Source organism: Oncorhynchus kisutch, linkage group LG13 (genome assembly GCF_002021735.2).
Source record: "Oncorhynchus kisutch isolate 150728-3 linkage group LG13, Okis_V2, whole genome shotgun sequence".
In the NCBI taxonomy this organism is placed as follows: Eukaryota; Metazoa; Chordata; class Actinopteri; order Salmoniformes; family Salmonidae; genus Oncorhynchus; species Oncorhynchus kisutch.
In genome coordinates, this window is record NC_034186.2 from 76964809 (window position 1) to 76991192 (window position 26384).

Consider the following 26384-nt stretch of genomic DNA (forward strand, 5'->3'; position numbering starts at 1 on the left):
AGCAAATGAGCTATTCATTTTTTTATTGACAAAATCTAACACTCATTGGTCGCCATTCAAAAACGTATTGCTTTGTAGGCGAAACAAGGAAAAATCGCCAGCTGGTGGAGGGTGACAGATTTTACGCCGAGTTGGGCATCTCTCTTCCTCTCTGGTTTGACTTCAGCGTCACATCGAAACTCGTTCATTCGCGCTGCACGGGTAGGGCATGTGTAGGGCGCGAGCACAGATTCGTAGTCTCGGCAAAGAGCGCGCGCTCAGACCATCGCGCGGCTTCTTCTGGTTCAAGAACGGGATCAATTGATCAATTTGATGACGCTAGATTGTAGTTAACATTCATAGTGGGGTGGCAGGTGGCCTAGTGGTTAGAGGATTGGACTAGTAACTAAGGTTGCAAGATCGAATCCCCTAGCCGACAAAGTAGAAATCTGTCGTTCTGCCCCTGAACAAGACAGTTAACCAACTGTCCCTAGGCCATCATTGAAAAGTAGGATTTGTTCTTTAACTGACCTGCCTAGTTAAATGAATAAAAAATACAATATTGGCAGGAAATCCATATATGGGCCCAGACACCCATATTGGAACCGTGGGCTACTAGCAAGGAACTCCTTAAATGGTCATAGTGTGACCATGCCAATTTGCTCACCTACATCCAATCTTCATTAGCTACAGGTCAATCTCAATAATCAACCACCCTCATAGTATTTAAACTGCATCCATCTTCATGCCTTTCTACATCTGTCTTACAAACAGTCTGTATGACAAATGCACGCTGTTTCTTGACTCTACACACCCTGTGCTAAGGCAGGCCAGCTCAACCCTGGTCCATGACTGGCTACACTCGGGGGTTAGCGCCGCAAGCAGGCTCAGCACAACCTCGACTCCTCAGGCTTCTTGCACAATGGGAGCAGCCAGCTCAACCTTGGTTCCCTTCTGGGAGGGGCCACCACGGCCTACGGCTGGAGGTTGGCCCTGCCAGCAGGCTCAGCACACCTACTTGTTGTGCAAATGGAGGCTGACCCAGCCTGGAGGCCAGATACCAACCCCAATCCATGAGTGGGGGCTGGCCTCCCCGACCACCATCCACATCAACCCTCATGCCAGTCAATGCTACCCCTTCCAATGTGTTCGTCAGATGGTGAGAAGCCAAACTTGTGAAATTTGTCACAATCATCTAGGCCCTATTGGTCCCAAAGAACACCAAATGTTTCTTTGACATACCAATAGACCCAATAAAAATATATTCTGAACAAAAGTATAAATGCAACATGCAATTATTTTAACAATTTTACTGAGTTACTGTTCATATAAAAAAATCGGTCAAAATTTTTATAAATAAATTAGGCCTCTAATCTTTGGATTTCACATGACTTGGCAGGGGCGCAGTCATGGGTGGGCATAGGCACACCCACCTGGAGCCAGGCCCAGCCAATTAGAATGAGTTTTTCCCCACAAAAGGGTGACTGATCTCAGATGATACCGCAGGTGAGGAAGCCTGTTGTGGAGGTCCTGGGCTGGCGTGGTTACACATGGTCTGCAGTTGTGAGGCTGGTTGGACATACTGCTAAATTCTCTAAAATGACATTGGAGGTGGCTTATGGTAGAGAAACTAACATTCCTGCAGTCAGCATGCCAATTGCACACACCCTCAAAACTTGACATACAGTGGTGCAAAAAAGTATTTAGTCAGCCACCAATTGTGCAAGTTCTCCCTCTTAAAAAGATGAGAGACGCCTGTAATTTTCATCATAGGTACACTTCAACTATGACAGACAAAATGAGAAAATATATCCAGAAAATCACATTGTAGGATTTTTAATGAATTTATTTGCAAATGATGGTGGAAAATCAGTATTTGGTCACCTACAAACAAGCAAGATTTCTGGCTCTCACAGACCTGTAACTTCTTCTTTAAGAGGCTCCTCTGTCCTCCACTCGTTACCTGTATTAATGGCATCTGTTTGAACTTGTTATCAGTATAAAAGACACCTGTCCACAACCTCAAACAGTCCCACTCCAAACTCCACTATGGCCAAGACCAAAGAGCTGTCAAAGGACACCAGAAACCAAAGTTGGCCTTCTCTGCTGGTTTGACTAACTCAGGAAAAGTAGGACCTTTCAATACTGAAACCCAACTGATCTACACCAAGGTCTTCACAAACGTCGACAACACCTACAACCCAAATACAGGTAGGTAATGCTTACACATCAATACACATGTCCAAGTGGGCCAGTGGCAGAGCCCACGATCACTAAACATGCTGCTCCAATGTCCATGGGCTTGTTCAACATTGCAGTCGACAGTGTAGGCGGCTGTCGACTGACTGATCTACAGATCAACTTGCATCATAAATAACTAGTCTATTTTATTTGTAGATCAGTCAGTCACAATTTACGCATGATACATTACGTTGTTGACGCTCTCGTACAAGGCCTATGAGAAACTGACAGTGTTGTTGATCTCTCTCTGCTTCCCTCTGATGCAGGTATCTTCACAGCACCAGTGAGAGGAGTCTACTACTTCCGATTCTCTATGGTTTCTTATGAAATCTCATTTAGTGGGGGTCTAAACATGTACAGGAATGGCCAGAGAATATTGCATAATGGTCAGTATTAGAATGCTGGGAATGAGTATGTGTGCAATGGAGTGACTCTGCATCTGTAAAAGGGTGATAAGGTCCATATGCGCCTTCCCAATGGCTGGGCAGTGTATAACGATGGTTCTAGCCACAGCACCTTCAGTGGCTTCCTGCTCTTCCCTATGTGAGAATAATCTACTGGTATAAAGCCTCCTATAGGGCTCAATGTTATTTTGACATAGTCCTATACATGGATAAACATTCCAATGGACTGCCAAACATTGGTTGCCCAATAAATAACTTTGAGAAATATAAAGTGTGCAACTTAATTTCTTGTTATTTTTCAAAATGATTAACGCATCAGCTGAAAAGTAACATTGAGTTTCTTGAAAATGTGGCGATAATGCAGCAGACTCTCCTAATGCATATCACGGGGGTCCACACAACCGATGGGATATGAATTTAGGCTATAAACTTGACTTCAGACAACTTTTCAGTTTTGAATGTGTCTGACAAACTTACATATCTCTTCAAAGAGTCATATTAAATGGCTGCAAACTTTCTACTTTTAAACTCGGACAAAACAGAGATGCTTGTTTTAGGTCCCAAGAAACAAAGAGATCTTCTGTTGAATCTGACAATTAATCTTAATGGTTGTACAGACGTCTCAAATAAAACTGAAGGACCATGGCGTTACTCTGGACCCTGATCTCTCTTTTGAAGAATATATCAAGACCATTTCAAGGACAGCTTTTTTCCATCTACGTAACATTGCAAAAATCAGAAACTTTCTGTCCAAAAATGATGCAGAAGCATTAATCCATGCTTTTGTCACTACTGCAATGCTCTACTTTCCGGCTACCCGGATAAAGCACTAAATAAACTTCAGTTGGTGCTAAATACGGCTGCTAGAATCCTGACTAAAACCAAAAAAATGGATCATATTACTCCAGTGCTAGCCTCTCTACACTGGCTTCCTGTCAAAGCAAGGGCTGATTTCAAGGTTTTACTGCTAACCTACAAAGCATTACATGGGCTTGCTCCTACCTATCTCTCTGATTTGGTCCTGCCGTACATACCTACACGTACGTTACGGTCACAACACGCAGGCCTCCTAATTGTCGCTAGAATTTCTAAGCAAACAGCTGGAGGCAGGGCTTTCTCCTATAGAGCTCCATTTTTATGGAACGGTCTGCCTACCCATGTCAGAGACGCAAACTCGGTCTCAACCTTTAAGTCTTTACTGAAGACTTATCTCTTCAGTGGGTCATATGATTGAGTGTAGTCTGGCCCAGGAGTGGGAAGGTGAACGGAAAGGCTCTGGAGCAACGAACCGCCCTTGCTGTCTCTGCCTGGCCGGTTCCCCTCTTTCCACTGGGATTCTCTGCCTCTAACTCTATTACAGGGGCTGAGTCACTGGCTTACTGGGGCTCTCTCATGCCGTCCCTGGAAGGGGTGCGTCACCTGAGTGGGTTGATACACTGATGTGGTCATCCTGTCTGGGTTGGCGCCCCCCCTTGGGTTGTGCCATGGCGGAGATCTTTGTGGGCTATACTCAGCCTTGTCTCAGGATGGTAAGTTGGTGGTTGAAGATATCCCTCTAGTGGTGTGGGGGCTGTGCTTTGGCAAAGCGGGTGGGGTTATATCCTTCCTGTTTGGCCCTGTCCGGGGGTGTCCTCGGATGGGGCCACAGTGTCTCCTGACCCCTCCTGTCTCAGCCTCCAGTATTTATGCTGCAGTAGTTTGTGTCGGGGGGCTAGGGTCAGTTTGTTATATCTGGAGTACTTCTCCTGTCCTATTCGGTGTCCTGTGTGAATCTAAGTGTGCGTTCTCTAATTCTCTCCTTCTCTCTTTCTTTCTCTCTCTCGGAGGACCTGAGCCCTAGGACCATGCCCCAGGACTACCTGACATGATGACTCCTTGCTGTCCCCAGTCCACCTGGCCGTGCTGCTGCTCCAGTTTCAACTGACCTGAGCCCTAGGACCATGCCCCAGGACTACCTGACATGATGACTCCTTGCTGTCCCAAGTCCACCTGACCGTGCTGCTGCTCCAGTTTCAACTGTTCTGCCTTATTATTATTCGACCATGCTGGTCATTTATGAACATTTGAACACCTTGGCCATGTTCTGTTATAATCTCCACCCGTTATAATCTCCACCCGGCACAGCCAGAAGAGGCCTTTCTAGGGAGTTTTTCCTAGCCACTGTGCTTCTACACCTGCATTGCTTGCTGTTTGGGGTTTTAGGCTGGGTTTCTGTACAGCACTTTGAGATATCAGCTGATGTACGAAGGGCTATATAAATACATTTGATTTGATTTGATTAAAGGCAATGTCCTCGGTGTAGGCTACTCATGGTGCTAAGAACTGTTCATACACATCCAATCTTTTTCAGCCACCTATCGGAGAACTCTAAATAATAAAACACTAGATCGGGAGGGTGGTAGATTAGAATGGTTCATCTGAAACTCTTGTCACACTTGCAGTAGGTCTACGCATAGTCTTGTGCCTAAAGACAACACTCGCTCTATGCATTATTCTGTGCGTAATTTGGGGAGACTTCCATGACACGCAGCTTGGACAGCGTTGTGCTGAAGCCACGCTTCCCCCAGTCCGTGCGCGCGGGACAGCATGCAGTCCACGTACATGGCCCAGAAGTGCTGCGTGAGCTCTAGGAACAGCTCGTAGTGCTTCTGCGACGTGAGCAGGTATGTCATGAAATCCCACAGTGCGCCCCGGCTGTCCGCCAGGCGCAGCCGCCGTGTCTGTATCACCATGAGGGAAGACAAGTCCCAGCAGCCAGAGTCGATCTCGTCCAGGTTACCGGGAGCCATGAAGCCGCCGAGCCCCACACCGAGCCCCACTCCCCCGGCCCCGTCGGTTCCGAACAAAAAGTTGGGCATGGTGTTGGAGGAGGCGGTGGAGAGAGTCAGGAGCATACAAAGGCACTGGAGAAGACTCCAGCCATGGAGTAAAACCATCATCCGATTGGTGCGATAGGAGAGAGAGAGCCCCGAGTGGCAAAGGGATGGGAATGCAGAGACAAATAGCCTAAGAGAAAGAAGGCTAAAGTAAAATATAGTCTACCGACCTACTGTGACAGATCATATGGCCATCAGACACACATTTAGAAACAGAAAATGTGAGAAGTGAAATCAGAGGTGTGCATAATTGTCTCCCTCTCAAAGAAAAACTTCCATAGCCTCTATAGGCTATGAACAAAATATAGGATACTTACTTGTTATGTTCCTATCAGCTGTTGCAGTTTTTAAAACCACCACCTAACGCGAGTGCGTATCCAGTGTGGTTCACTGTGTGGACGTATTGACTGACTGATAGGTGAGAATTGTCTGTTAATTGAATGATTAGAATATTCCGCCCTGAAACATATAAATGTATGGTTGATTAGAATGTATAAAATCATAATCAATAAATGTGTAGTCCTAGTCAGGATTAGGGTAAAACAATATGTCTTTATGGTATTTTAAACACAGACTGTCTGAGCTTGGTGCCGACCTGACTAGAGATTTGGGAGAGAACGGGGAGTACATCTCAAGGACAAGGCCACTAATCTCTGTCGGCTGGGTAGTGAGACAGACAGTGTGTGCGTAGCAGGACATGTGTGTACGTGTGTGCGTATTTTTGTGTGAATGTGGGCGTGAGAAGTCAGTATAAAATTAATTGCTTTGTACTATGCACGCCAGAACGTTCTCTGAATAAACTGTACTAATCTTTTGCATAAACTGAGTCTTTGACTCATTATTATTAAACCCATGGTCTTACAAACCTCGGGAATTGGTCAGAGCTATTGTTTGTCAGTTATTATCATTAGGATAGAAAATTACCTTGACACTGACTCACAAGTCCACTCCATGGCGGAGCTCTTTAGAGTTAAACAGCGCGCGCACCTCATACCCTGTCATAGCCAACATGCAAGTAGCGCACGAGCTGACAGTTGACCAAGGATAGCCTATGAACAAACATGATGTCTGACTGATTGACCAACTGACTGACTGACTGACTGACTGAATGGATGGATGAATTAATGAATTTGGGGTAGGGTCTGCTATAAAATTATAAACAAATAGGTCCTAACATAAAATGACTTAGCCTATACTAGTGGTGTTTTAGAAAGTTTATCAAAGGGATTTAACCAAATGATTGTTCAAAACACTGTGATTTCTTTGTAGACTAGGACTACAGGTAAAACCCCACAACATAGCCTAATATGTTGTGTGCATAGTTTAGCTGGGGAGGAGAGGGAGGCGGGACTAGCTACCTTGATTGACGCTGACATCATCGAATCACCGCCCCGTTTGCTGTTTCCTGTTCCACCACCAAACAACCTATAACAACACATGTGAACGACTAATCTGACGTCTTCAGGCAAAAATGCCACAAACGGTCAACTGTAACTTCTAAATATTTACTCAAAATGGTTTGGATCAGTAGGATGTGTTGGCGGAAGGTTAGTAAACCACTGTTACATTGTAGTTCGCTAACAAGCTAAGTTAGCTATACCAAATATATTTATAATTATAACTAACCCCTCCTGTTTGTGGCTCTAATATCCAGGTAGCCATGCTAGCTAGCTTAGTTTGCTAGTCGTAGGTGGTCTTCTGTTGCCCTTCACGGTCAGTTTCGTAGACAGGACTAGCTAGTTGGTTGTGATGTTCTATCAGTTTTACATGGTCGTTTCTACAATGAACTTGCTAGTTATGGAAATGGAAAAAGTTTAGCTGTGTAGCCTAACGTTACTGTCCACGTCATTGTAGAAGACATTACAATATATTAATGTTGTAGATACTTCAGTTGTCTGACGCAAAGTGTGAAATGATGTCATCACTACTCTCTTTCCTCTAGTACGGTAACTTCGTGGACAACCTGCGTCTGTATGTGAGAGGGGGCAGTGGGGGGATGGGGCTGCCCCGTCTGGGGGGTCAGGGGGGGAAAGGGGGAGACGTGTGGGTGGTGGCTCAGAAGGAGATGACTCTGAAGAGGGTCAAGGATAAGTACCCCCAGAAACGCTTCATCGCTGGAGTAGGAACCAACAGCAGGTATGTCTGGACCACAACTCACTGGGTGGACGGTGAACTCACCGATAGATCACTGGGTGGACGGTGAGCTCACCGGTAGATCACTTGCATATGTAGGCGGCACACATATTGGATAATGCACAAAAGCATTGTACAACAATTGTGGCCAATATCCCTTTTGGAAGAATCATGATGTGAACTACCAACAATCGTGTGTGTGTGTGTAGTGTCCGTGCTCTGAGGGGGCAGAAAGGAGAGGACCAAGAAGTCTTGGCTCCTCCTGGCATTACTGTCACCAATGATGATGGAATGGTCCTCGGTAAGTCTTTACACATGATACACCTCCTTCACTGACACAAGGCACTGTGTATTGGTTGAAGATTATCTAGATGTCTGCACTTAGGATGAGAGTGTTGGGTGTAAATTTAACTGACCATAGCTCATCAATCCCCTCCATAGGTAAGCTGAACACTGAGGGAGATCGTGTGCTGGTGGCCAGAGGGGGTCAAGGAGGCTCCTACCACTCAGAGTTTCTGCCTAGTAAGGGCCAGACCAGACAGATACGACTGGACCTCAAACTCATTGCTGACCTCGGCCTGGTGGGGTGAGACAGGACACACACACACACACACACACACACACAATCATACAGGAACATATTGACTTCATGATTTCCCCCTCCATCACTACCAGGTTCCCCAATGCGGGAAAATCCTCTCTACTGACCGCCCTGTCTCACGCCAAACCCCAGATTGCCAGCTATGCCTGTGAGTATTGAGTACATATGTACACACCACATACCTCTGAAGTGAATGTTCCATATATTACACTTTATTTGTCAAATGTTTGGAGGATGATACCATGATGTTTGAGTTATTTATGAATGGTAAATGTTTCTTGTCGTTCTGCAGTCACCACTCTGAGACCAGAGATTGGCAAGGTCATGTATGAAGACCATAAACAGGTAAGAGAAGCAGATGAGGTCACTTCCTCCCTTTTGTGCGAGTCAATATTTTCCTTCACCTGATTGGTTCATTCTCAAGATTGTCTTCTGGTTTGTCCATACTCGGTGTTCTCTCTCCTCTCATTGGTTCAATCTGAGTTCTCTCCTCTGATTGGTCCATTCTGTGTTCTGTCCTCGGATTGGTGTAGATCTCAGTGGCAGACCTCCCAGGGCTGATAGAGGGGGCCCACATGAATAGAGGCATGGGCCACCAGTTCCTCAAACACGTGGAGAGGACCAGACAGCTGCTCTTTGTGGTTCGACCTAAACACAACTGATGGTGAAAGTCTCAAGGAGATTTGTGGTGCGAAAGCCTCTAGCTGTAATACTGATGACGTCTCTCTTCTCTCTCTGGTCATAGGTGGACGTTTGTGGTTTCCAGCTGGCAAGCAAAACGCCCTTTAGGTCTGCTTTTGAGGCTGTTCAACTTTTAATTAAAGTGAGGCTAGCAGGACACATCTACACAGAAACCTCTCCCTCCTCCCTCCGAGCACCAGTATCATAATATTTTCTCTCTCTCCTTATCCCACTCTCTCTCGACCACTCCTATAGGAGTTGGAGCTGTATAAGGAGGATCTCCCGTGTAAGCCTGCTGTGTTGGTGGTCAATAAGATGGACCTGCCTGATGCAGAGGACAAACTCGCAGAGCTTCAGGAGCAACTCCTAAACCCACACGGTAATCTAATGATATACATAGATTCTAAACTTCGGTAATTAAGGTGTACGATCTGTGACATTAGACTACTCAGTGCCCCCCTGGTGTGCTTCTCCCTTTCAGAGTTCTCCCACCTGTTACCCGACGATATGCTTCCTAAGAACAACATGGTCTTCAGACACGTGGTTCCTATCTCAGCTGCCACCGGTTTTGGCATCGCACACCTCAAGACCTGTATCCGCCAATCACTAGACAAGGATGCCTCTATGGCAACGGACTCCCTGCACCGTGATAGGCTACAGGCGCTGAGAGGGGCGGTCCCAGCCAAGAACACACTCACATGGGGCCCCACCGCCTCAGTTTGAGCTGAACTGTAGAACATTCAGGGTTAGTATGTTCTGCAGTTTTGAAAAAGGGTTTGAACTTGATTCATGTTCACTCAGCCTGGAACGTTTTCAATATTGTGGAAGTCAGGGTGGTGTTCCTACCTATCATACCCTAGGTAGGATGACTCCTCGACAGTCTCAAGCAGGGTGCAGAGCCAGGATGAATATCTATGGAAAACACTAACGATGATGTCACCCACAGTCATAACCCAGGCAAGGGTGTTGTCGTCCTGCCTTCCCCTTATGACCACAATATGGTTGAGGAAGAGGGCTGACAAAAAGGGGAGGAAGTATGTTTGTGTTTTTCTGCTGGATGTTGTCTCTGACTGTTTGATGTAATATGTTGCTTTTCCACCATGTAGTAATAAACATGTTAATTAATGCTGCCTCCTTTAGCAATAACCTTACCTTAAGGGAAACTAAACATACACAGAAAATATCGATGAAAGTTTTATTTTATATTAAATATATTACAATACTGAATGATATTGTAAGAAGAAAAAAAAAATGGGCATTGATTTTTGCATTGTCAGTCTATGTACAGCATACAGTAAAAGACAAGTGCTGTAATTATACAGTGGGGTCTTAATGATTGACACCCTCCATAAAGATGAGCAATAATGATTGTATGAAATAATTAAACTACTAAGCTATATTATATATTTTTTTTTAAAGGGGGAAACGATTGATTTATACTAATACAGTTGCTCAGTAAAAGATTGTTTAATAAGTAATACTTATTTTTCTCAAAAGAATGTCAAATTTGACATCCCTAAAGATTCTTAGAAATAAAGTCAGTCCAAAATATATTTGGTCCCATATTCCTAGCACGCAATGACACATTTTTGTTGCATCCAACAAGTTTTTAGAGTCAAAAGCTTGGTGTAGTCATTGTGTGCTGTAGGAATATGGGACCGAATATGAAACTTTTGACTTCTTTATAAGAACCCTTTGGCGTTTCAATCATTCTGACCCCTGACCTTTTTGAGCAAAAGTATTTTTATCAAATATCATTTCCCCCAATTTTGTTTTGTTACATACAATTTAGTTCAGTATTTGAATTATCATTATTGCTCATCTTTATGCAGGGTGTCAATCATTTGGGACTGTATATAGATTTTGTAGCGGTACATATGAGGGTTAAGGTCACAGTAGGAGCATATTGCAGCAGGATGGGACTGCATGGTGGATTCAGAGGCCTGATATAACCTACATCTCAGACTTCATGGAGCGTTCAGAGGCCTGATATAACCTACATCTCCACAGGCTACAGCTGGGTGCTTGGTGCTTGGTTGTATTGATACATTCAAGAATCTGTCCCTACTTTGTGAGCGTTTGGACGTTTCTCTGTGGGTCCGGTTGGGTTACGTCAGTCAAGCCACTAATACAGATAACACACATCAGACAAGTTACATCTTGTTACCTGGACAGGTTCCACCTGCCACCATCCTAACGTCTAATATACCTCAATCCTATGACCTGCAGGTAAATTATCATAGATGTCAGAATTAAGACAATATGATATTTAAAATATTGCTTGACAAGTATGATCCTTTATTTTCATATTACCACGGCCTAGGGAATCCCTTGGTCAAATCTCAAGTTACTAAGCACCAGCCAATCATATCGTAATTAAAATAAGACAAGAGTGATGAGAGCTTTAGTCAACATGCATTCACCTGCACAGATCTCTATAGCATAATGAACCCCATGTTGCCATAGCTGCGTCCCATCATAACATAGAAGACACGTACAGATCTTCACATGCCAGAGCGGTCCGAGATGAGTGTGTGCTTTAAAAAACTAAAATGTCCGCATCATATCTCCGTTCCACTCAACGCACAGAAGAACAACAATGCAGTTGGTCTGTCTGAATAACGGCTGTACACAACACTGAGAAGTGAACATATAAAGGTACTTAAGAGTTTAAAAAAATACTTGAGACTTGTCAAACAGTAGCAATATTAATGTGATATTGTGGTGATCTTAATATCTTTGCAGTCATAATGCATACAGTAGAAAATCAAAACGATCAGTGCCCACATTTTAAACTTAAGCATACGGAGTTAACATACAGCAGGCTTAACTGATATGGACAGTACAGTAACTACGGGATGGGGGTTGTGACTTCTGTATAAATAAGTTTCCCTTTAGCCACAGATCTAAGATCAGCTTTCCACTCCCCGATTTACAACATTTACCATCAGGGGGGTAAGATACAAAACTGACCTTGGATCAGTGACTAGGGACACTTTATCCTACTCTGCGTAGGTAAGAACCTGAATCTTAAGCCACATTTAAATCATTAGATTACTCGGGCCATTCATGAAAATGTTTGAGACCTGGTTGATTATGTTGAAAACCTGTTCACTACTGATATGGGGTTTATGGTATGACATTCCAAGAAGATAACAGCAATTGGCAATCAAGGAAAAAGTATTTCAATGTCATGCTTATTTCGTATTACAGCCTCACAGACAGATTACCAGAGAACAGTGATAGAGTGCTAGCTAGTAGATCCATTGTCATTCTGTTGGTCTTATAAATCTCAAACAGCAAGCACTGTACAGGACACTTCAATTTACAGACAGCAGGGCAAACTTACAGTAGGAAACGAAACAAAAGCAAAAATGCACATTTTAATAATTTTATCCAAACAAATTCCAAATTCATCTGACACAATGTTCAGTTTCCACATTGTTATTCCCACTTCGTCCAGTTGGATCTCAGTGGCGTTGTCGGTTCCAGTTGTATCTATCTGTTATGTCTGGTCTCACACTGTACACCAGGGGCGGACTGGGACCAGAAATCGGCTCTGGCATTTTAAACACAACGGCCCATTTCTTTCTTCGAGGCCCCCATTATTAGCAATTATCATTTTGCACCCCAAAAAACAAGTAAGACAGGCCACAGTGTTAAAAAATGGACCAGGCCATCTTGCATTTGCCCAAAATGCCAGATGGCCAGTCTGTCCCTGCTGTACACACAGACCGTAGTGTGGAATGATTATAGTCACAGGACATTTCTCCAACTTCTCTAAACCACCATGGCCAAATGAACATGTATATCACATCTAAAACTACAAAAAAACACTTGTTCTCTCCCCTCTGTAGCGAGGAAGGGCTCATGGGACGATGTTAGTTCAAAATATATTCATCATTATCAATATCCAAATGGATAAAATGCTCAGTTAATGTAATAAATCAATGACATTCTTAAGTTTACTGTGTTAATTATGACGGGCTGTGACTGAGTGCATTACTCAGAGAAACGGAGGACACAAAGAGGAAATATAGAACACTGTTTGTACATTCTGCTGTGGAAGAAAAAGAAAGCTGGAGTGTTCACACAGACACACGGGAGAGAAGAGAGAGAGTTCAGCCAGAAATGAAAAGAGAGAAACCGGGGTCTCTACAAAGACCTACGGAGACCCTGTCTGTCTACAACACGAACCACAGCAGGAGGAGGAGAGGGGGAGCATCCCTTCATCATTCGCCTCCCAGTAAGTAAAAAAGAAAAGCACACATTACTCTGCCTTTAAGCTGTACATATTTACAACGATAACCAAATCCTTCAGGAAAACCTGACACGGCGAAAGAAAGAGAACGGAGTGGCTAGGGTCTAGGGTCTAGGGTCTAGGATCTAGGATCCATGTCAGGGGCAGTTGGCTAGTATAATGTGTGATACAGTTCATAATGAGTCGCTGATCACAGAGATAGAAGAAGCCTATAATGTAAAGAAAGCTTAAAGGCCTACAGTACGTATGACATCACCATCCCCCGCATGCTGTCCGTCCCAGACTTCTTCTCCTTTATGACACTAGGAAGAGTTGATTAACAAGGGGTTCTCATGCATACAGTGTTGGAGTTTTCTACAGTAATTAAACAGCGTGCTTCAAAATGGTAAAGAAATCTGCCGATATGATAGCTGTCCGCGCCCCTCAACAGAGAGGAGCACCAATCAGAGGAGAGAGTTTACACGGGGGCAGGGCTAGAGGGGGGTTGGGGGGAGAGGTGAGTAAGGTAAGGTGGGAAAGTTTGAGGGAAGAGCTAGAAGAGTGTGGTGGAAGCTGGGGGGATGTTGGGGTGTTGGGAGTGGGGGAGACATCCACAACAAGGCCTCTCCTCTCTGTCTGCACCATTACCATCACAACAGCTTTGCTTTTTCCTCACCAATGAGTGAAGGGCTGATCTCTGGTGGATCTCCAACTAATCTGAAAGGGATCTTGTCTTGCCTCGTTCTGTCTTGGCTTGTCAGTGTAGGAATGACAGATGGCCCCTGTAGCGTCCCCTACTGAGCAGGTCAGGTCTGACGGAACTCGTACACACTCTCACACACTCTCACACCTTCCTCCTCTTCATCTTCCTCTGCTTCTCTTTTCCGCTCACACCAGTTACTCACTTTTTTCGTCATTTTGTTTCAATTTTGTTTTTCTTTGTATTTTTTAATTCATAGAAAAGTGGACGAAAATGTAGTTCTTAAGTAGTTTTGCAGAGTAGATAACAGGAGTGTTATATTGAAGTCTCCCACAGCTGCAGGAAGAGAAACGAGATGAAGAGACAAAGACTATAATTAGATAATGGCTTCAGTACCTTAACTGCAGTTAACCCCACAATGCAATAGGGGTATTTATAGTACACACGTCATTAACTACTACTGTATTTACCTAGTTTCTAGGACTTTATGTACAGTATGTTACGTATGAGATGTTATGTACAGTATGTTACATATGAGATGTTATGTACAGTATATGTTATGTACAGTATGTTACATATGAGATGTTATGTACAGTATATGTTATGTACAGTATGTTACATATGAGATGTTATGTACAGTATGTTACAAATGAGATGTTATGTACAGTATGTTACAAATGAGATGTTATGTACAGTATATGTTACGTATGAGATGTTATGTACAGTATGTGCTATATACTGTGTTATTATAGTAGTTTACCCTGGCACTCTGCCTGTTGGCCTTCTTCTGATCGTCGGGGAGGGGGGGCATGGGGTAAGGGTACCGCCGGCTGGATGCAATGGACCCCGTGGAGGAGGTGGGCGACTTCGCCGGGGAGAGCGTCCTGAAAGAGGCAGGAAATTACCTCAATATAAACGGTGATATCATCATTCTTACTGATCTGCCCGGAATAGGCAGAAGTCGCCCCTAAACACAGAGGCAGACATTTTTTCATGACCCTAACGGTTAAGGTTCAGATTGGGGGTTCGATAATTTGACCCTAGAGCTGTGGTTAGGGGAAGCATCTGCCTGTGCCAGAGTAGACCAGCCTGAACTGCCCTGGTGTGGGAACAGTCACCTCTTCCTCTCATCGACCTGCCTATGACATCATCAACCGCTGCACCATCATCAGCAATGCAACAGGGCCAGCTGTGCTGTGGCTGGAGTGGAAGTGGGCAGGTCAGTCAGTCACCCACCGAGTACAGTTAATTTGACTAGACCTGTGTCTGTGTTGGGGTGTATCTGGGCTGGTCCAGGACCAGAAGGTGTAGTGGAGATGGTGTCATGGTGGGTAAATGTGAACTGACCAGGCCGGTGAGCACAAAGACACTCAGTAGGGGACTCAGACATGTGTGTAGCACAATGATGACATCAGAGCAAACACAACACTGAACATGCAGAGATAAAGAAATAGAAGATGGCAAGAGCAACGGAGGGAAATAAGGAAATAGACTAGTAATAGAGATTATTTCTAATGACTTCCTTTTTGGTGTCATTACAAATAAAGCAAGACAATTATGTTACTCAATACTCAACAAAATGTAAAACTGTTGTAAAAGTTCAGCAGCTATTGATACATCCAACCATCGTACGCTAAAAGCAATGAATCATGGGAGTCCAAAGACACAAGAGGATCAAGAGCTGTCAACCAAAGCTCTGACATCATCACCATAACTACCAATCAATATGCTCTTTATCTGTGATAAAGGGAGCTGACCCCCATTTGGGAACCACTGGTATAACCCTTCCCTACCTCCCCTGGCCAGATTGAACCCAAATACACAGACCAAGCCAAAGGGGAGTTAAAAGAGGGGGGTGGGGGTTGTTGAGGAATAGGAGATGATCTGAGGTAATACCTAAGGTAGGGTCCTTCAGTGTTTTTATTCACATCTTCTACCCACTTAGTTACATCATAATGCTCTGTTTGGAAGCGAGGGGTTAAATACCTGCAGGAGTGGGGATTGATAGACACACCGAGAAGGGAGGAGGAAAGGAGAAGAGGAAACAGGAGGAAAAAGAGGATGAGAGGGAGGAGGATGGAGATGAGGAAGAGGGAGAAAGAGGACGAGGGAGGAAGAGGAGATATTTTAAGAGAGCAGAGCAGACCAATGACATTCTGAACACACACCACCAAGATGCAAGTGAGAGGAAGACAAGATGGGACTGTGAAGAACTTGACTAGATGAATGTGTGTTTTAGTAAGATGGTCATTTGCATTTTGGCCAGATGTCACAAATCGGTCCAAGCAGTTAAATTCTCCTCATTCACTCCCATGCATTCAAACAAGAACATTTGCTCTGCAAATGACCTCAGGTGCCAAGACCAGGAAACAAACAAACAAACAAACAACAACAGGCTGGGAGATCAACAAAGCTGAAAGGTCAACAAGGCTGAAAGGTCAACAAGGTGTTAATTGTGTTCATTCACGGGGAGCATGTGCAGTTAGGGTTGTTTTTGAGTGGCCATGCTAGAAAGGACAGAAGTATGGTTTCACAGATGTCATCTTTATAAGCAATAGCCCTGACCTTAACACTTAACCTTTACATTTACCCTCACCCGTAACACTAACCCCTAGATAAAAACAAATAGCATTTGTCTGTTCAAGCATGGCCATACTGACTGACATTAAGTCCCACATGCACTCTACAATGACATTTTTCTTTATAGAACAGTGCAGTACAACATTCTAGAACAATGGCGTCTCTGAGGTAACAAAATCTGGTAGTAGTCAATGTAACCCATTAATACACTTTCTTATAAAGTTCTTGTGAAATGCTGGATTCACAGATTCTACAAGTAACCCCACAACTTGTATAAGTCTATTTCACCATACAGAACCTCTTGGCTTGCTGCTATTTGAGCTGATTTCTATAGTGACTGGATGGGTGTAAATACAATCCCTGAGCCATGTGGAAGCCCATCCAGGAACATGGTGACTTACTCTGTAGAGTTGGAGCGAGGACGGAACTTCTTCCCTTTCGACTTCTTGCGATTTCCACTCAGATTTCCTACAGAGGAAGGACACAGTAACACATGGTTAGCATAGGGAAATATAACTCTCTCTGTGTGTGTGTGTGTGTGTGTGTGTGTGTGTGTGTGTGTGTGTGTGTGTGTGTGTGTGTGTGTGTGTGTGTGTGTGTGTGTATACCTTGCCATGAGTTGCTCCTGGGTCGTCCGTTCTCACAAATGTCAGAGATGTGTTTGGCGTCAGGGATTCGCTCGCTCCACGAGTGGGACAGACCGTTAGACCTTCACACACAGAGTTAGATTTCCTTGTGAAACAGTGATAACCATTATCATCACGATCATCATTACTGACAACCTGATTCCCAGACTTTATTTTTTTTTATTTAGCCTTTATTTAACTAGGCAAGTCAGTTAAGAACAAATTCTTATTTATAATGACGGCCTACACCGGCCAAACACGGACGACGCTGGGCCAATTGTGTGCCACCCTATGGGACTCCCAATCACGGTCGGTTGTGATACAGCCGGGAATCAAACCAGGGTGTCTGTAGTGACGCCTCAAGCACTGAGATGCAGTGCCTTAGACCGCTGCGCCTCTCGGGAGCCCAGATTTACAACATCTGTTTAGTGGGTTTGATTTCTGGGACCACCCATAAGTCAAATGTATGCACACACGACTGCATATTAATATATTATTATAATATTATTTTCCTTTGTCTACAGTAGAGAACAGACAGACAGCTCAAAGTAGGAGAAGGAGAAAAAGGAGACTGATGGTACATTCCATGAGAACAGACTACCACACCATGACTACTGTGAACGATAGCATGATGACAGAGAGTGATACCATGACAACTGTGAACGATAGTATGACAACATGATGAGAAGAATGTGCAGAAAGAGGCATATTGCAACCAACACTACACAACCAACTACACATATTGCGAACAAGACAATATACCCTCGACACGCACAAAATAAGAAACCCCCTTCCCCCACACACACACACACACACACACACACACACACACACACACACATTTGCGATGGCAGTGAGATGATGTCACACCTGAATGCAAACAGAGAGATGTTTTGTGAGATGGAGGCGATGGAGGGGGGGAAAGAGAGCGTGTATATCTGCAGGTTAGACAGACAGCCAGACCTCTTCTTGGAGCTACAGCCTGAGTTGGTGCTGACCCCAGGGGCCAGGTCACTGTAGAACGAGTCTGCATCCCCGGGTTTCTTCACATAGTCACCCGGAGGCATTTGCCTGAGAAACGCCAACAAACATTAGACATCTGAACACTGTTATGACATAGATTTCACAAACACATCAACAAATTGACCAACACATAAATAGATCAACAACTAATGACCGTTATAGAAAATGTGGAATTGTAAGACGCGCTGATAAATTACAAAAATGTAAATGGGAACAAATAAGGATGACAAACCTGCAGAATCTTCTGTGAACCTCTGACTCAACGTAGCACCGCTGTCTGTAGCTCCTGTTAGTGAAGGACAGTCACGTCAGAAACACTGACCAATGACAGGATCCCAAGCCAGTTCCTAGTCAGCTATCCCAGGTCTAGAGCTGAGGTCCAGCTGTACTCACTTGTATCCCCAGGCGGTGATGGCCAGGATGAGAGCCAGGAACAGAATGGAGCCAGCGATGGCCCCGATGATGATGTTAGTACTGGTGATACCTGAGAGAGGAGGGGGGAGAGCGAGCACTTTATAAACAAACTGTATTATAGTTGTTTCCAGATGAATCTGTAGGAGAAACACACTTTGAAGTGATCAAGTGGGTACACCTCACTTCAATAGTACACTAAAACACAGCACACTCAGAGGGAAGAGATCTGAAAGGAAAGAGGGGGGAGGAAACACATTACAAACATTGATGTGTATGTTTTTGAGGGGAAACGTAGAAAGATTCAAAAACATGACTGACTACAGGCTGGGGAGACTGGGATGGGGTGAGAGGAGGAGAAAGAGGAGGAAGTGACATCACAGAAGGGGCAAACACAATGAAGAGGAACTCAGATCTGACCTCAGCGTCACTCCATCAATGACATGAGCCTGTCGACAAAGAATGTGTGTGAAAATAAACAACAAAAAGAAAGATGTGCCTGGTTGTTGTTTTAACAGATTCTAATGCAAACGTAAAGGCCAAAAATAATGATTATATGCAAAATAACTAAAAACAATGAATGAACCAATGATTTATGATGAAAATAAAGACCTTAAATACGTATGTCGACCCAAAGCCTCTCACAGTCTTTGTGTTAAAAGGGGGAGAGGGAAAGAGAGTTAGAGAGAGAGAGAGAGTAGGAGAGAGAGAGTTTGAGAGAGAGAGAGAGAGTTAGAGAGAGAGAGAGAGTAGGAGAGTTAGAGAGAGAGAGTTAGACAGAGAGAGTAGGAGAGAGTTAGAGAGAGAGAGTAGGAGAGTTAGAGAGAGAGAGAGAGAGAGAGAGAGTTAGACAGAGAGAGTAGGAGAGTTAGAGAGTTAGAGAGAGAGTTAGAGAGAGTAGGAGAGTTAGAGAGTGTGAGAGAGAGTTAGAGAGAGAGTGAGAGAGAGTAGGAGAGTTAGCGAGAGAGGAGAAAGGGAGAGAGTGTGAGAGAAAGAGCGAGAGAGAGTCAGAGAGACAGAGACAGAGACAGAGAGAGGGGGAAAGAACAAGAGGAAGAGAGAGAGGGAGAGAGAGAGAGAAAGATAGGAAGAGAACTATTTATAAGCAGGGCTTATATAAATAGGGGGAGAGGGAAAGAGTTAGAGAGAGATAAAGAGACGTGTGGAGTTATTTGTACCTGATACAGAGGCGGTGGGTCCAACCACCAGGTAGCTCAGAGGAGACGTGGAGTTACAATCGTCTCCAGTCCAACCCAAGTGACACACACACTTCAGCTCGTTACTACAAATCTGCAACACACACATACACAAGCATGCAGGCACACACACCAAAAAATATGTATTAGGAGCTGAAAGGTTGGAGAGAGAGAGAGAAAGTGGGTGTGCATGCATGTGTGTGTTTGTGCATTTGGGTGTGTGTATCCGTACCCCGTGTCCAGAACAGATGGTCTTCTCGGTGGTTCCAGGGCAGGTGCTGAAGTTGAACTCCTGAAGGGGCAGACACTTGTGGTTGAAGCAGACCCTCTCTGTCCCACAGGCTGTCCCATCCTCCACATAGCCCAGGTCACTGTCCCCGTCTATCATCACATGACCCCCACTGACATACAGCACACAACACAGCACAGTTACAGAGGATCCATTCATATAGAAGTTACACAGGGACATAAATCAAATATAGAATTTAATTCACAAAGAGAGAGCTAGAGAAGTTATTCTGTATGTGCTCTGGAGGCCTGCATCATCAGAGAGAGAGAGCTAGAGGCATTATTCTGTATGTGCTCTGGAGGCCTGCATCATCAGAGAGAGAGAGCTATAGGCATTATTCTGTATGTGCTCTGGAGGCCTGCATCGTCAGAGAGAGAGCTAGAGACATTATTCTGTATGTGCTCTGGAGGCCTGCATCGTCAGAGAGAGAGCTAGAGGCATTATTCTGTATGTGCTCTGGAGGCCTGCATCGTCAGAGAGAGAGCTAGAGGCATTATTCTGTATGTGCTCTGGAGGCCTGCATCGTCAGAGAGAGAGCTAGAGGCATTATTCTGTATGTGCTCTGGAGGCCTGCATCGTCAGAGAGAGAGCTAGAGGCATTATTCTGTATGTGCTCTGGAGGCCTGCATCGTCAGAGAGAGAGCTAGAGGCATTATTCTGTATGTGCTCTGGAGGCCTGCATCGTCAGAGAGAGAGCTAGAGGCATTATTCTGTATGTGCTCTGGAGGCCTGCATCGTCAGAGAGAGAGCTAGAGGCATTATTCTGTATGTGCTCTGGAGGCCTGCATCGTCAGAGAGAGAGCTAGAGGCATTATTCTGTATGTGCTCTGGAGGCCTGCATCGTCAGAGAGAGAGCTAGAGGCATTATTCTGTATGTGCTCTGGAGGCCTGCATCGTCAGAGAGAGAGCTAGAGGCATTATTCTGTATGTGCTCTGGAGGCCTGCATCGTCAGAGAGAGAGCTAGAGGCATTATTCTGTATGTGCTCTGGAGGCCTGCATCGTCAGAGAGAGAGCTAGGAGGTCGCTTTATAAGGAGGTCGCTTTATCAATCAGTGTGTGTAAATATCTATGAATGGACTGTAATTCATTAGCAACCCAAGGAGAACCATAACGCGCTGAATGAATCAGAGTCTGATGATGATGATGGTGTGTGTGTGTGTGTGTGTGTGTGTACCTGCAGTCCAGCGAGGCACTGTGCTGTGCAACAGAGAAGGACGTCAGTCCCCCCTGCAACTCTCCTAGTCGGGGGGCCGGCGATATGTTGGAACATAGCAGGTACCCACAATGCACGTCTCTGAAACACACAGGAAGTAGTGATGAACCTTCTCTCTAAGTTCAGGTTCCATTAGTTGCCTAAACTTTGCTGGACACATGTTATGTTCAAGGATAAAAGTACAGTGCGATGGCATGTCATTGTATTCAAGCACAACAGAACTGTGACACAAACAAGTGTCCTTACTGCTTGTTGCATTGGACCCATGTGTCTTTGTCCTTCCCACAGTTCCCCTTCTCTGTCCCCTCGATATTCAACTTCTCATAACAGAACTTATCAGCAGCGGTCGCCTCTGAAAAATCAAACAATGAACAGGGATGATGTCACAACCTACATAAATAACCCTGCATTGAGTGTCATTGAGGTCGACATAAAAACTTTTCATCAGTGATGGAATCAAAAACAGTTTTGTTACTCACTCTCTCCCCACAGGTACTTGCACTGTCTGTCTTTGGTCTTGCACCTCCCGTTGAAGCAACGACCCTGGACACAGAGGAATGGTACTCGTCAAACACAAACACACACCTGTACACACCGACTGGTCCACTCTGATTATTCTTGATATCTCTTACCTGTTCCTTTTCACATGAGTAGCCGTCCATCTTGTGCACGTTCGGGGGACACTGGCTGGAGTTACCAGTGCAGTTCTCTGGAATATCACAGTCATTCACTGCCTCCCTACACACCACGCCCATAAACTCCATCTGCCCACACACAACACAGGTCAAAGCATGTCAGCAGGTGTATGACATTTACTCCTGAAGTACTGACCTGTTGCACAGACTACAACCACTGTAATTATTATTTGACCCTGCTGGTCATCTATGAACGTTTAAACATCTTGAAGAACAATCTGGTCTTAATGGCCATGTACTCTTATAATCTCCACCTGTCACCCCCTCAGAGCCTGGTTCCTCTCCACCTGGCACAGCCAGAAGAGGACTGGCACTCCCTCAGAGCCTGGTTCCTCTCCACCTGGCACAGCCAGAAGAGGACTGGCACTCCCTCAGAGCCTGGTTCCTCTCCACCTGGCACAGCCAGAAGAGGACTGGCACTCCCTCAGAGCCTGGTTCCTCTCCACCTGGCACAGCCAGAAGAGGACTGGCACTCCCTCAGAGCCTGGTTCCTCTCCACCTGGCACAGCCAGAAGAGGACTGGCACTCCCTCAGAGCCTGGTTCCTCTCCACCTGGCACAGCCAGAAGAGGACTGGCACCCCTCAGAGCCTGGTTCCTCTCCACCTGGCACAGCCAGAAGAGGACTGGCACCCCTCAGAGCCTGGTTCCTCTCCACCTGGCACAGCCAGAAGAGGACTGGCACCCCTCAGAGCCTGGTTCCTCTCTAGGTTCCTGCCTTTCTAGGGAGTTTTTCCAAGCCACCGTTCTTCTACAACTGCATTGCTTGCTGTTTGGGGTTTTAGGCTGGGTTTCTGTATAACACTTCATGACATTTGCTGATGTAAAAAGGGCTTTATAAATACATTTGATTGATTGATTGATTATGCATATGTGCATAAGTGCGTGATGTGACAATGCATAGTGTCCTGTACCTGACAGTTGTTACAGCAGAGTCCGTCGCTACACTTTGAGCCTTGTGTGAGTGTACACTTCTGACAGCACTTCTCTCCCTCCCTCTCGCACTCCTAGTGAAGGAACACAAACACATATAAACAAACACATATGAATCAAGGTTCCCTGTAGATTCTCCAGGACCAGAGGTGTCTAGGGCCAATGTCTGTCCACTCTCAGCTACTCACCGCTGGGCTACCACAGTCACACTCCTCCCCTGGCTCCACCAAACCATTCCCACACTCTGGAGGGTCAACCAGCTGGAGTCACAGAGAGCGAGGGGGGAGAGTGAAAGAGAGGAGAGAGGAGAGAGAGGAGAGAGAGGAGAGAGGTTAGGTTTAAATTGAAGAAAAGTGCTTTATAAGCTTTGAAGTTATTTTCTTCATTATCCCCCTCCAGGGGTGTGTGTGTGTGTGTGTGTGTGTGTGTGTGTGTGTGTGTGTGTGTGTGTGTGTGTGTGTGTGTGTGTGTGTGTGTGTGTGTGTGTGTGTGTGTGTGTGTGTGTGGGTGGGTGGGTGTGTGTGTGTGTGTGTGTGTGTATGTGTGTGTGTGTGTATGTGTGTGTGTGTGTGTGTGTACCTTTATGGGTTTGTTGAAGAGACAGGCTCCACCACCACTGTTGAGGAAGGTGTGGTACTCCTCCACATTGCAGTTGGAGAACCTCTTGGGCAGGTAGAAGCTGTTCAAACAACCACAGAGTCACGCAGTTACAGTGGAAACAACTGCAGCACGTCAACAACAACACACATCCCTCTGAGACACACTGTGCCACTCTTGTGTTGCTTTAGCGTTGTCCTTACAGAGAGAAGGCCAGTAGTGTGGTATATACTTACAAAATACCCTATACGAACAGGAAGGAAGCATTCACCACAAGACGTGTTGAACAAGACTGACTAACATTTCTGAATGATTCTAAGAGTTGGTTCCATTTCAGTTCAATCCAATCCCTTACAGCCCACCATCTATAGAATAACACACACACACACACCTTTTATCTGTTGATGACCACAGTCAGAGTCAGGGTCAAGGAATAGGGAGAGTAGCGGTATGGCATACAAGATTAACATTGACTGATGGTATGTAGAGAAATAATATTTGTCACTTTATTGTTGTTGTTATTGTCCTTGTTGTTGCTTCTGGTTGTGAATCATAACCTACACACAATCCGTGATGTGTGGTGGCAGAAATCAGGTCCCATTGATAGCTTAAGGACAAAGGTGTCTTTTGTTGCAGAAATTGATTGACTTGAAATGAATACATTTCTGCAGACCACCTTTGCCCTGAAGTAATCAATAGCACCTGATTTTCTAGTAAGCAATTGACACTCAATCAGGAGTCTTTCTGTTATTAGTCTGTCATTGTTAGTGTTGGCCCCTTGCTGCTCTGCATTCCTGCAATCAGGGCTTAGCCTCAGACGCCATTGTCCTGTCTCGCCATAGCACTGTTGCTAAATGATACAGCAAATATGTATCCGCTTTGAGTAGTAATGCTAGTGAGTGGCTAATGGGAGCTAGTGCTGTAAACACAATGCAGCAAATCCTGGGCCCAACAGGAGCTTTCCCGGAGAAAGGAAATGGTGGAAGTCAAGGGGCTGAGTTGAGTTTGGATTATTGTAGCACTTACAATAGTAGTGAGAGTCATACTGATTAGGAATCAAACAAAGGCTCACAATAACAGAGAGAGAGAGAGAGACCTCCAATGAATCACTGGCAATATAAACATACATCAACCCTCCCTTACTTCTTTCTATGTTTCTCTCAGTCTCTTCTTCTCTCTCGCTAAACACTCTAAATGAAGAGAGGATAGTATATGATGACTGAAAAAGAACATTTCCCATTTGTGGGCGGTGGCCCCAACATAGCCTCAACATAGTAAAACCCTCAGTAATGAAGAACCTAACACAGAGGAACCCAGTGTGATACAAACACAAGTCCATCCAGTGCATTATGGCACCCCCAGGCTGGCTAACAACCCAATTGTGCGCACGCACACACACACACACACACACACACACACACACACACACACACACACACACACACACACACACACACACACACACAACACACACTATTTAGGGAACCCAGATAGAACCCCAACACTTTTGATGGAGAGAACCACCACACAGTAGACTGTCAGTATTAGTTAACAGGAACAGACATGCAGGCGCTGAGAAGAGAAAATAAAAAGTGACTGATACTTGCTCATTGAATACGAGTGTCTGAAATACCATTGACCTCTGCTTAGAGAGAGGGAGTCTGGGTAAGTGCCATGTGCTGGGGAAAGGATAAATAATAACTTCTGACCTTTGACATGCTGACCCCACGGAGAGGTTGCTAAAGTCAGATAACAATATCAAAGATAGAATCCTAAAAGGGGTCCGTGCTGTTGAGTACAGTATTAATGGAGATAAATCATATTGGTCTCGTACGGGAATGACATTGCAGACTGTATCTCAATCGGTTAGATGGACAAGACATGATGGGTGGGGCTCATTGTCAAAGCTTTAAGGGGGAAAAGGGATCCCCCTATGAGTATAACAGTAGAACAATCCGTTGCTCCAAAAGTGCTCAGCGAGTGACATCAGCCCAAAACTGAAAAAATATATGAAAATAAATCTGAAAAATATATGTACATAATGAACATAAATAAATACAGCTGAGCTCAGACCACAGAGCTGTATTTCTTTACACTGCATCATCATCTGAAGAAGACGAAGCTACGGCGGGACGTCGAGCCACAGAGGCCGTAATGCTATTGGATGGAATGGGAAAGGTTGAGATGACTGACAACCCTTCCAGGCAGCCGATTGGTTCAAACTGCACGAGCAGCGTTCCAGCCAAGCTTCTGCTCACCTGCTGTCCCATTTGGGATTGAGGGGAAACGCAAGAGGTATTAAAGAAGAGGGGTAAAGACACACATCCTCCATACTAACACACACAGCCCTCACACACAGTTGCATCCATATAGATACACTCACACACACAAGCTGCAAAGCAGCAAGCGTGTACACACAGAAACACACAATGAACGGTAAACATTTGGCTGACAAGGACAGTACAAGAGCTCCACAGTTAACCAAGAGAGGTATAACATATTATTCAGAATATAGAATGTGATTGGTGAAACTCTACGTGGCAGTTCAGGACATGACCAATCACTCACAGATAGTATTACTAATATGAATCCCTGGCCAAACAGTCCAGTGCCTGAAGTTACTGATGTCTGGAGTAAACAACAGCATCTAATGCCATCTAGTGGAACATTTCCTGAACTACAACGCAGTCTAAAGTATTTTCTAATGCTCCAGACATTGTTAACCCAGTCAACACTAACAAGATAATCACTGTGAATGTATTAATTGTCCTAATTCAGATGATCTTCCCTGTCTAAATGTCCAACTAAGTCAGACTGACTATTTTTCTGGGTAGTCACTTTCTGGCCAGTCTAAGATGAACAAAGGTGGCATTATCATCAGAACTGATGAACAAGTATATGAGATATTAGTTCTTAGTCGGAGTTAAGGTTAGGTTCAGGGTTAGGGTTAGGTTTAAGGTTGAGGGT

At 44.8% G+C, this 26384-nt stretch overlaps 2 protein-coding genes across 4 annotated transcripts in view; one reads left to right on the top strand and one right to left on the bottom strand.

Annotated features, from left to right (window-relative positions):
- Nucleotides 1-6897: 6897 nt before the first annotated feature.
- gtpbp10 (GTP-binding protein 10 (putative)) lies at nt 6898-14022 on the top strand. Its single transcript, XM_031787487.1, has 10 exons — nt 6898-7047; nt 7443-7636; nt 7843-7934; nt 8075-8219; nt 8309-8382; nt 8527-8579; nt 8768-8875; nt 8980-9057; nt 9171-9294; nt 9397-14022. Exons 1-10 carry the CDS (start codon nt 7015-7017, stop codon nt 9636-9638), a joined length of 1143 nt encoding a protein of 380 aa, XP_031643347.1. The 5' UTR covers nt 6898-7014; the 3' UTR covers nt 9639-14022.
- Nucleotides 11613-26384, bottom strand: part of LOC109900417 (disintegrin and metalloproteinase domain-containing protein 22-like) — a 94830-nt gene continuing 80058 nt past the window's right edge. The window contains exons 15-31 of one of the 3 annotated variants that reach the window (XM_031787486.1): nt 23400-23499; nt 23009-23080; nt 22802-22894; nt 21827-21958; nt 21674-21737; nt 21441-21546; nt 21156-21275; nt 19924-20092; nt 19674-19785; nt 18478-18568; nt 18317-18370; nt 17932-18132; nt 17044-17144; nt 16837-16903; nt 15752-15841; nt 14616-14739; nt 12638-14191 (exon numbers count right to left, since the gene is read on the bottom strand). In XM_031787486.1, the coding sequence (XP_031643346.1) occupies nt 14171-14191; nt 14616-14739; nt 15752-15841; nt 16837-16903; nt 17044-17144; nt 17932-18132; nt 18317-18370; nt 18478-18568; nt 19674-19785; nt 19924-20092; nt 21156-21275; nt 21441-21546; nt 21674-21737; nt 21827-21958; nt 22802-22894; nt 23009-23080; nt 23400-23499 (1717 nt within the window). In that variant the 3' untranslated portion in view covers nt 12638-14170. Of the gene's footprint in view, nt 14192-14615; nt 14740-15751; nt 15842-16836; nt 16904-17043; nt 17145-17931; nt 18133-18316; nt 18371-18477; nt 18569-19673; nt 19786-19923; nt 20093-21155; nt 21276-21440; nt 21547-21673; nt 21738-21826; nt 21959-22801; nt 22895-23008; nt 23081-23399; nt 23500-26384 lie in introns of all 3 variants that reach the window. The other 2 variants (XM_031787485.1, XM_031787484.1) reach the window with 2 other exon arrangements.